The sequence below is a fragment of the Littorina saxatilis genome, linkage group LG4, assembly GCF_037325665.1.
Source record: "Littorina saxatilis isolate snail1 linkage group LG4, US_GU_Lsax_2.0, whole genome shotgun sequence".
NCBI classification, from domain to species: domain Eukaryota; kingdom Metazoa; phylum Mollusca; class Gastropoda; order Littorinimorpha; family Littorinidae; genus Littorina; species Littorina saxatilis.
The window spans coordinates 58227569-58239613 of NC_090248.1; the positions used below are offsets into that span (position 1 = coordinate 58227569).

At 46.8% G+C, this 12045-nt stretch overlaps 1 protein-coding gene across 5 annotated transcripts in view; it reads right to left on the bottom strand.

Moving 5' to 3' along the window:
- The window catches only part of LOC138965197 (potassium voltage-gated channel subfamily A member 2-like), a 32627-nt gene that overhangs the window by 19708 nt on the left and 874 nt on the right, over positions 1–12045 (bottom strand). For 4 of the 5 annotated variants that reach the window (XM_070337322.1, XM_070337323.1, XM_070337324.1 and 1 more), the window contains exon 2: positions 9195–11663. In XM_070337322.1, the coding sequence (XP_070193423.1) occupies positions 9195–10815 (1621 nt within the window). In that variant the 5' untranslated portion in view covers positions 10816–11663. Of the gene's footprint in view, positions 1–7628; positions 8472–9194; positions 11664–12045 lie in introns of those variants that run through there. The other variant, XM_070337325.1, reaches the window with a different exon arrangement.

Sequence of the window (12045 nt, forward strand, 5' to 3'; positions counted from 1 at the left end):
TGTGTGTGTGTCCGCGATGCCCGGCCGCCCAAGGTTCTTGATGGATCTGTTTCAAATTTGGTGGGCATATTCAGGTAGACCCCGGACACAACCTGCTCGATGAGATATTTTAACACGTGCTCTCAGCGCGCAGTGCTGAACCGATTTTGGTTTTTCTCTGGATCCATTTCCAGTAACTCTTCCTTATCTTCTCCAGTGTTTTCAGCGTTTATCTCCCTTCCTTCGTGTGGCGTCAATCCATATTCCCGTTTCTATTTTTAGAAGGTCACTGTCGACAACGCTCAATCCATATTCCCGTTATACTATTTTTACTCTTCTCCAGTGTTTTGCGCGTTTATCCCCCTTCCGTCGTGCGGTGCGCCGGCTGGGTCCCCAGCGCAGCCGGGTATTCGGCTCGACTTCTTCCCGGCGAAGCCGTACCCGGCGAAGCGGGTATTCATCTAGTACTACATGTATAGGTTCAGAGTGAAATAAGCTCTTAATGGACGATTGTGGGAACAAACTAATCTAAAATTCCTGATATTTATTTGGAATGTTATGTAGAAAGGACCTTGGCTAACTAATATGCATGTAAGATTTCCACAATGGCAGTCTCCGGGGTAGGATTTAGGGGAGGGGAGGGGGCACTGGGTTTTGGAAGACACCCCCCCCCCCCCCCCTACTCGTTCATATGTGCTTTTTTTTCTTCTCATAAACGGACCCTAAAAAAACCTATGAAATGTTTAATTTCAGCCGGCGGGGGGAGGGGGGGGGTTAGGGGGGCAACCCGTTTATAGGAGTTTCAGAAATAAGCAGAGAAGGTGATTTTTTAATTCTTTGAATTCAAGAAAAAAAATCTTCACCGGAAACCCAGAGAAAAACAATAGTACAAATAAATGAGGGTCCATTCAAACGGGGAATTTAAATGTAGTACCAAGAAGCGTATCAAACTACAAAAGCGGCAGTAGGGATCAGAACGAAGCTGACTTTGTCATCGAGATAGCAGGCAGTTTTGTTATCAAACTGTTGCGTGAAATGAGGGTCAGTTGTGCGAAATACGAGTTTAACAGTATCAACTTACCTTTTCAAAATCTCTTTTCACGAAAGATCGACACAATCATACGCGAGGAATGAATGTCTGTTTGCTAAATGTGTGAGTGCGGGGCAGTGACGTCAGGGAGAATGATATCAACGTAAAGCTCAGTACAAGGCTAGCTGGCAAGGCAAAACTGGTTACGTGTGCACGTGGTGGTCGGAAAGCGGCTTTAGTGTCAGCGGTGCTGGCTAGTCATATTATAGAACCTGCACAGTGTATACAACCATATGGTGTACTAGAGGAATACCCGGCTTCGCCGGGGTGAATCGCGAGACAGAGACAGACAGCGTGGCGGTTCACCACAATCACCTTTGAAGGCGAAGTCCTGTCAAACGGGATTGAGAATTTTAGAGCTTATTTCTTAGCCCTATATTATCTGCTGTGGCTTCTCAAATGCCAGAACATACAGACAGACAAAAGCCGCTAGACCACATCACAAACAGAACTCTACAATACACAGGTTTTTGCCCACACACACACACACAAACACACACACACACAGAGAAGCCGTATATATATATGCATATCTGTATCTATAAATATATAGAGATAGGTGAGAGTGTATTTTTCGCGTGGCTATAAATTGATTCGACCTTTTCACTTTGACAGTAAGAACAACTTACGGGTGCAAGGGAAGCGTTGTGGACAGCGCAGTGGACAGCGCAGTGACATTCTAAAAATAGTAATAGTAACTTACAAACGGGAAAGCCACACGAAGGAAGGGAGATAAACGCCAAACACTGGAGAAGATAAGGAAGAGTTACTTATAATGGTGAAATGAACACAAAAACCAAAATCAGTTCAGCGCTGCGCGCTGAGAGCACGTGTTGAAATATCTCATCGATGATATTGTGTCCGGGGTGTAGCTGAATACGGTGTCCAAATTTGAAAAAGATCCAGCGAGAACTTTGGCGTTGTGATGTGGTGTAGCGGCTTTGGTGTGTCGGTATGGGGGCCCGGGTAGCTGAGGTGGAACCAAAATCGGTTGAGCGCTGCGCGCTGAGAGCACGTGTTGAAATATCTCATCGATGAGGTTGTGTCCGGGGTCTCTCTGAATAAACCCACCAAATTTGAAGCAGATCCATCGAGAACTTTGGCCGTGCATGGCGAATACACAGATACACAGATACGTGACAGACACACACACAGACACACACACAGACACACAGACACACATCGTATATATATATAGATAGAAGCTAGGACACAGTGCGTTGAATAATTGTCTTCAAGTGCTGACTAGAAAAAACGCCTTTCCAAAGAACGAGTTTTGTGGGAAATGGGACAGGGAGAGCGGGGGGGGGGGGGGGGGGGTGCGTGACACAAATAGGTAACAACCTTTGTTTACCCTTCAAGCTTGAAACAAACTATATCAAAATAAAAAGGGGAAAGGAAAAGAGACATCAGCACTTAGAGTCTATGGCATACTAAAAGGTTGTAGTCAGGTAATAACAGATCCCCCAAGCGTCAACCGTGCCCCGTGCAGAGATTTCTCTTGGCGGCATACATATTCAATAATATTTGAAGCAGTATAAACTACACACACACACACACACACGCACACATACACGCAACGCTCGAAATACCATTAGTTACTACATGAGATAATATGTACATATTTCTAGTACACTAGCATACAAGCATAAAGACAGCTAGACAAATGCTACATACTACTCTCTGTTTAACACTCATGCAAACACAATACACACTTTAGATCACAGTTTCTAAACAAATTTAATATTCACAAAAGTGCTACGTTGGCTGACGATGAAAAGCCAGCTAACCTGTGGTGGCACAGGGCTACAATAAAGATCACTAGTCTAGTTCAAACTGCACACAAGCACGCGTTAGGTCTACCGTAGCAACATCGAAGAAAACTAACAACTATTTAAAATTCTACACACAGACAAAATAGTGATAGCACCATAAATCAAAAAGGCCTTGCATTGTTCAAATGTCTACATAGTAGAAATGATTGTCAGCTATAACAATAACTACAATAAACAAAATTAAAAAAACCATTTTTAAATGCAAACTGATTCACAAGCGCCTGTCCTGATTGTAAAACGTATTAAGGAAGACGTTAACAGTCCGTGTGCTATCTGTTACACCGTAATACGCTACGGCACAATCATTGAAAAAAAGAACAAATACAACAAATCTACACAAAAGCAAACCAGTATTAGGTGATATAAAACAAGGAAGTGAGGTCATGCATCGTCTACACGTGTAGTTATCCCCCTTGTCTTGGTTATCCCCCTTGTCTTGGCTTAGTGTGCAGCTAGTAAGGCAAGTTACATTGCAACAACAAAGACATCTACCGCTACTACAGCTAGTCACTATATCTGTTCAACTCGTCATTACATATAGTCACTGACTAGCCACTACATCTAGCCAATTAGTCAACTAGTCACTACATCTAGTCAATGAGCTTCTACAACTAGTCACTACATCTAGTCAACTAGACGAAAAAGGCGTGAACACCACTTCTACCTGCGTTGTGTGTGCAGCATGTAACAGCTCATCTAGGTACTGCAAGTTACATCAAATATAGGTTACTGCATGTAACAGCTTATCTAGGTTACTGCATTTAACAACACATCTAGGTAGCAACACACATAGGTTACTATCAGCAACGACAGATCTAAGTAACTGCATGTAACATCACATCTACGTAACTGCATGTAACATCACATCTACATAACTGCATGTAACAGCTAGGCTACAGCTGGTATTAGTAAATCTAGGCAAGTGCATGTAACACCACATCTACACAACCACGTCTAGGTAACTGCAAGTAACAACACATACATAGGCAACTGCAGGTAACAGCACATCTTAGTAGTTACAGGTTACAGCATTTCTATACAATTAACAACAAGTGTAAGGCACGACTATATTCCTCGGGCTGTAACATGTCTGTGGTACTAGTTACACTAAATGTGTGTGTGGGAGAGCACATGTAGTTAGCTACAAGAGCATTCATGCACATGGCTACCAGAAAGAATACGTCAATCGTCCCCTTGCTGTGTGGTGTAATATCATCACATAACACAATTGCATAGCTCATTGAGTCCATCCTATTACTCTCGATCTCTTCTATCACATGTGCAAAGGGGGAGCAGAAGTCACATGTAAAACCAGCTTAATTCTTCTGTCTTGGAGTGGAGCTGCCTATCTGTCTTGACTTGAGTCTTTTTCAATTTCATGTTTTTCTCAAAACTTGAACAAACTCTTTATGCAATGTGTTTATGACCGTGACGGTATGTAGTTGTTACAGCACATCTAGTTCGTTCCAAGTAACAACATCTTTTTAACTAGAAGAAAAATGCACGTGCACCGTACAATACATGTAGTAGTTGTTACGTGTGTGTGTTACAACACGTCTAGTTGATTTAAAGTAACGTTACGTCTACTTACCTAGCCGAAAAGGACGTCATCATCGTCCTTTACCTTTGCAGTGCAGGTAGTTGTTGTTACAGGTGTTGGTGTGCTACGTACACCACGTCTACCTTACATCTAACACACCTAGGTGTTTCATATCATTTGATTACTTTATTAGGCCATTGCTAGGAAATCCATGTCGCTCGAGCTCCCTCCCAGTGGAAAGCTAGCAACAAGAGTCGCGCTATCCCGCGGTGTGTGCGTGTTTAGTGTAATCAGCCACCTGCACTTATGGCAGAATAGCCGAGGTCTTTTACGTGCCACAGTGTGACAGGGGGTTGGACATGGATTCTGTGTCTGAGTCTGAACATAAAGTTGACCCGTGTCCGTCCCTGCCTGGATTCGAACCCGTGACCTTATGATCACAAGTCCAGTGCTCTACTAACCGACCTACCCGTGCCACTATGATCACAAGTCCAGTGCTCTACTAACCGACCTACCCGTGCCACTATGATCACAAGTCCAGTGCTCTACTAACCGACCTACCCGTGACACTATGATCACAAGTCCAGTGCTCTACTAACCGACCTACCCGTGACACTATGATCACAAGTCCAGTGCTCTACTAACCGACCTACCCGTGACACTACGATCACAAGTCCAGTGCTCTACTAACCGACCTACCCGTGACACTATGATCACAAGTCCAGTGCTCTACTAACCGACCTACCCGTGCCACTATGATCACAAGTCCAGTGCTCTACTAACCGACCTACCCGTGACACTATGATCACAAGTCCAGTGCTCTACTAACCGACCTACCCGTGACACTATGATCACAAGTCCAGTGCTCTCCTAACCGACCTACCCGTGACACTATGATCACAAGTCCAGTGCTCTACTAACCGACCTACCCGTGCCACTATGATCACAAGTCCAGTGCTCTACTAACCGACCTACCCGTGACACTATGATCACAAGTCCAGTGCTCTACTAACCGACCTACCCGTGCCACTATGATCACAAGTCCAGTGCTCTACTAACCGACCTACCCGTGACACTATGATCACAAGTCCAGTGCTCTACTAACCGACCTACCCGTGACACTATGATCACAAGTCCAGTGCTCTCCTAACCGACCTACCCGTGCCACTATGATCACAAGTCCAGTGCTCTACTAACCGACCTACCCGTGACACTATGATCACAAGTCCAGTGCTCTACTAACCGACCTACCCGTGACACTATGATCACAAGTCCAGTGCTCTCCTAACCGACCTACCCGTGACACTATGATCACAAGTCCAGTGCTCTCCTAACCGACCTACCCGTGACACTATGATCACAAGTCCAGTGCTCTACTAACCGACCTACCCGTGCCACTATGATCACAAGTCCAGTGCTCTACTAACCGACCTACCCGTGACACTATGATCACAAGTCCAGTGCTCTACTAACCGACCTACCCGTGCCACTATGATCACAAGTCCAGTGCTCTACTAACCGACCTACCCGTGACACTATGATCACAAGTCCAGTGCTCTACTAACCGACCTACCCGTGACACTATGATCACAAGTCCAGTGCTCTCCTAACCGACCTACCCGTGACACTATGATCACAAGTCCAGTGCTCTCCTAACAGACCTACCCGTGCCACTATGATCACAAGTCCAGTGCTCTACTAACCGACCTACCCGTGCCACTATGATCACAAGTCCAGTGCTCTACTAACCGACCTACCCGTGACACTATGATCACAAGTCCAGTGCTCTACTAACCGACCTACCCGTGACACTATGATCACAAGTCCAGTGCTCTACTAACCGACCTACCCGTGACACTATGATCACAAGTCCAGTGCTTTACTAACCGACCTACCCGTGACACTATGATCGCAAGTCCAGTGCTCTACTAACCGACCTACCCGTGACACGTATGATCACAAGTCCAGTGCTCTACTTACCGACCTACCCGTGACACTATGATCACAAGTCCAGTGCTCTACTAACCGACCTACCCGTGATACTATGATCACAAGTCCAGTGCTCTACTAACCGACCTACCCGTGACACTATGATCACAAGTCCAGTGCTCTACTAACCGACCTACCCGTGACACTATGATCACAAGTCCAGTGCTCTACTAACCGACCTACCCGTGACACTATGATCACAAGTCCAGTGCTCTACTAACCGACCTACCCGTGACACTATGATCACAAGTCCAGTGCTCTACTAACCGACCTACCCGTGACACTATGATCACAAGTCCAGTGCTCTACTAACCGACCTACCCGTGACACTATGATCACAAGTCCAGTGCTCTACCAACTGAGCTACCTGTCCTCTACCTGTGTCGTGCATGTGATACTTTACTTTTACCAACATCACAGTCGTTACAACACATCCACTTAGTTCCATATCTATTGAACTAGGATATAAAAATGCACACAACTATCGCACTCTTACGTTGTGGTGCTTATATTAGTTGTTACAGCATCAAGAAAGCTAATACAAACTTGCGTAGCAAACGTAGTCTACTTGTGGGGGGAAAATAGTACAAGCACATCTAGTTAACTTTATACGCACAACACATCTATTTTACAACAACAAAACACCAAGCCCATCGACAGCTACGTGTGTAGTGGATTGGTTGTTATTGTTTACCGTGTCTTCAGCATTTTAATTCTATTCAAGACCGGTGTTTAGTGGAGCTAGTCGTTGTTACAACACGCCAAGTTCAAGTCACTGTTACAAAACTCTGGTCAACTAGATGGAAAATGTGACCCTCCACCACGGAATAAGTCGCATGTCACCTTTGCATGATGTTCATATTTTTACATTTTCATAACGAGATTTTTATGCTCTATCGAGTGGTGAAAACCGTTTTAGAAAAGAGCGAAAACTGTTTGAGTTATAAGCCTGTGACTAAGGTGACCCTCACACTGTTACCAGACACTCCCCGGACTTATATTTATAAGCCGAGCGCAGAACCGCGCGAGGTGACATGCGACTCATTTCGTGGTGGAGGGTCACAAATGCACATTGTTCTGTCTGTGTGGTGTCTGAAGTAGTTGTTACAGCACATCTATGTAACAACACACAGAGCAAGGCTCGTCGTCCTCTACAACTGTGTAATGTATTGTTACAACACACCTTTACTTTCTTTTTCTTTATTTGGTGTTTAACGTCGTTTTCAACCATTCAAGGTTATATCGCGACGAGGAAAGGGGGGAGATGGGATAGGGGAAAAGGGGGAGATGGGATAGAGCCACTTGTTAATTGTTTCTTGTTCACAAAAGCACTAATCAAAAAATTGCTCCAGGGGCTTGCAACGTAGTACAATATATGACCTTACTGGGAGAATGCACTTAACATTTCTTACATACTGCTTGACTAAAATCTTTACAAACATTGACTATATTCTATGCAAGAAACACTTAACAAGGGTAAAAGGAGAAACAGAACCGTTAGTCGCCTCTTACGACATGCTGGGTAGCATCGGGTAAATTCTTTCTCGTCCCAACCAATATGGGACTCCCCCTAACCCGCGGGGGGTTACAACACACCTAGTCCAATTCAATGTTACAGCAATCTAATCAACAACTAGACGAACATGCACAACCATGCAACAGGTGTTACAACACTCTATGTAACTACAGCAACAAGCCACGATTAACCGCCTCAACCTGTGTAGTTGAGGTACCTGTATTTGTTACAACACTCCTATACAACTTGAACTTAGCCAACCATAATTCACCCCTTTTCGTACCCCAACTAAAGCACTCATTCCCTTGTCATTTCATTTAAACTTTTCTGCTAATAATGCACTTGACTTGTCTGCCTGGCACACTTTTTGGACAGCCTTCCTAATAAGACTTTCTCCTCGCATGTAAAAGTTGCCAAGATGTGCCTATTCTGAACTTCCGTCGATTTTTCGTCGATGTATACCTTACGTTTTGTCAGGTCGATTTTGGGGGTACCCTTATTTGGGAGGCGGTCACGTGACCTCTGTAAAAGAAATGTTTTATTATACAAGTGTGCCAGACAAAAGAGAATAAATGTATGTACATAATTATGATAAAATATTGATGTATAAATTGAAGTAATGTATAAGAACACAAGAATGTATGAATGACAAAGAACAAATGTTTATTTCTGAATGTTTTATGTATGTTTTATTACGGACACAAAAGCTCAGCAATGCAATTTCTCTTTTAGAGATTAATAAAGTTTATTGTATTGTATTGTATTGTATTGTATTGTATTGTATTGTACAACCAAGCTGAGTGCCTTGAATGGCATGGACAGTCTGACTCAAACGACAAGAGAATCAATTCTTCGGGTACGAAAATGTGTGCAATAATGTTTGTGCTCAGTTTAGATGAGAACAAAATAACATGCTCATCGTCCTCTACCTAGTTGTTACAACACCTCTATGTAGCATCAACATAAAGCCAAGCTCAGCTACCTCTACCTGTGTGGTAGTAGTTGCAACACATCTATGTAGCATCAACATAAAGCCAAGCTCAGCTACCTCTACCTGTGTGGTAGTAGTTGCAACACCTCTATGTGGCATCAACATAAAGCCAAGCTCAGCTACCTCTACCTGTGTGGTAGTAGTTGCAACACATCTATGTAGCATCAACATAAAGCCAAGGTCAGCGACCTCTACCTAGTTGTAACAACACATCTATGTAGCATCAACATTAAGCAACGCTCAGCGACCTCTACCTGTGTAGTGGCGGTAGTAGTTGTTAAAGTTGGCGACGATGACCGGCACGGGCAGCGCGATGGCCAGCACTCCGGACAGCACGCACACGCCGCCCACCAGTTTTCCCGGCACGCCGCGCGGCACAACGTCCCCGTAGCCCACGGTCGTCATGGAGACGATGGCCCACCAGAAGGCGTCCGGTATGGACCTGAACTGCGAGTTGGGCTCGTCCAGCTCCGCGTAGAAGATGGCGCCCGAGAAAATGACGGTGGCGATGCCGATGAACAGCACGAACATGGACAGTTCCCGAATGGAGTTCTTGAGCGTCATGCCCAGGATCTTGAGCCCCTCCGAGTGTTTGGACAGCTTGAAGATTCTCACCACGCGCAGCACGCGCAACACCGACAGCACCGAGCTCTTGTGGCCGCTGTTGCAGTCCCCGGTCACGTGGTTGAGCGTGAGGAAGATGAAGTAGGGCGCGATGGCGACCAGGTCGATCCAGTTGATGGTGGCCCTGAAGAAGGTGATCTTGGAGGGGCTGACGATCAGACGCAGGGCGAGCTCCATGACGAACCAGGCGATGCAGCACGTCTCGCACAGGAAGAGCGGGTCGAGCAGGTCGGGCAGGGACTGGAAGGTCACTGTACCGTCACTGGCCGTCGACGTCACGTTGCGGCACCCCGCGTCCTTGAACATGGGCAGCGTCTCCGTGCAGAAGATGACGACGGACAGGAGGATGAAGATGACGGACAGCAGCGCGAAGACCTTGGCCAGCATGGACGACTCGGGGTACTCCAGCACTATCCAGATCCGGTGCAGCACGTTGTTCTCCGGCCCGCGGGGCTGCTCCTTCTCCACGATGTAGCCCTCGTTCTCCTTGAACGAGTCGATCACGGCGCCGCCCAGCTCGTAGAACATCAGCTCGTTGAGAAAGATGTCCATGGGCACCTCCAGGGGGCGCTTCAGTCTGCCTCCCGACTGGTAGTAGTACAGCACGGCCTGGAAGGTGGGCCGGTGCCGGTCGAAGAAGAACTCGTGTCGGCTCTCGTCCCAGTAGTGACGCCGCTTGCCCGGGTCGCCGAGCAACGTGTGTGGCAGGCGGCCCAACGTGCGGAGCTGGGTTTCGAACCTCAGGCCGCTGACGTTGATGATGGCGCGCTGACAGCCCTCATCCTCACAGTCGTGCTCGGCGGGCAGGTACTCCGTGTAGGCGGGGGTCAGGTAGTCGGAGGCGTAGGGCACCTCTGCCCCGTTCTCCCCCTGCTCAGGTAGCAGCTGCTCCAGCGCCTCGTCGTTGACGTGACTGTCGGTGCGCGTGTGGTTGTTGTTGTTGTTGTTGTTGTTGTTGTTGTTGTTGTTGTTGTTGTTGTTGTTGTGCACCTTGCTGGACGAGCCGGCCCGGTGGTTGGACCCCAGCTCTGTCAGCGGGATGTCCAGGGCCATGGACTTGGGGCGCGACACGTGAGACCCCCGCCGAGACGACCCATGGCCCGACGCGTCATCGCTGACGTTGCCGATCATCGTGTGACGTCGCTTGGGTGTGGGTGAGTGAGCCTCGGTTTCGAAGTGGTCGGGGCGGAGGTGGAAGCTGACGGGCGGCGTGTAGCCGTGGCCATCGCCCATCTGCGTCATGAAGTTCATCCTAACGGCTTGTAGTGCAACACGCTACTGAGATTCTGTTAATGTCGTATCAGTCAAGGCATGAAGTTCATCCTGGCGGCTTGTAGTGCAAACACTCCTGAGATTCTGTTATATGAGTCAAGGCATGAAGTTCATCCTGGCAGCTTGTAGTGCAACACGCTACTGAGATTCTGTTAATGTCGTATGAGTCAAGGCATGAAGTTCATCCTGGCGGCTTGCAGTGCAACACGCGTACGCTGCTGAGATTCTGTTAATGTCGTATGAGTCAAGGCATGAAGTTCATCCTGGCGGCTTTGGGTTCCTATACTTCCACTGAGATTCTGTTTATGTCGTATCAGTCAAGACATAAAGTTCATCCTGGCGGCTTTTGGTGCAAACACTCCTGAGATTCTGTTAATGTTGTATCAGTTAAGGTTGCCTTTTGGACAGCGAGGATGAGTTTGGGGCAAGGTTACCACTGCGTGTGTGTCTTCTCTGTTTCAAGGTGACCTTCATGGCTACTGCAGTTGTCTCCCTTGTTGCCCCTGTGGCCCGGTTGGTTTTTTCACAGCTGTCGTAAGGTCTGCCCATTCAGGTGGACACAGTCATTCACTTCCTACTGGTTCAGCCGATGTCGGTCGGTTGGTTACTTTATGTTTATCGTCCCCGCAACCTATATGACAATTAGGACCGATGCAGGTTTGATTCCTTTATCAGTTTACATGGCAATAGCCATCCCTGAAACTGGTTTCGTGTAGGTCTGTCACAGTAAAGCGATCAGGCGACGTCATCGCTAAGCACGCATTACCTGTTCCTACTGTATTCCCAGGTCTTGCTTTGTCAGCATTTAACGTGTCCGCTATAAATTGCTGCAAAAAAGATAGAAACGATCATCTCAGGAAGTATTGTTCGAAACAGGGCCGGACTAGGCTAAGAGGAGGGGGGGGTTGCCAGTGGGGGTCAGGGGGCGAAGCCCCCTGAAGCTGATGGGTAGGTCATATTCTGAGATAGCAAAATGGTCGCTCCTTGCATGAAACGGCATAAAATAAACTATAATAAAAAATGTTTTAAATAAGTGAGGTACATGTTTAGGCTAGGGGGGGGGGGGGGGGGGTTGCGCAACCCCCATAACCCCCCCGGTAGTCCGGCCCTGCGAAACATTGAACAGTCATTTGTGTTTATGAATTGTGCATGAAACTAACCCGAATTCCATGTAGTGCAATAAGCCAAAATACATCAGAACACCGGCTA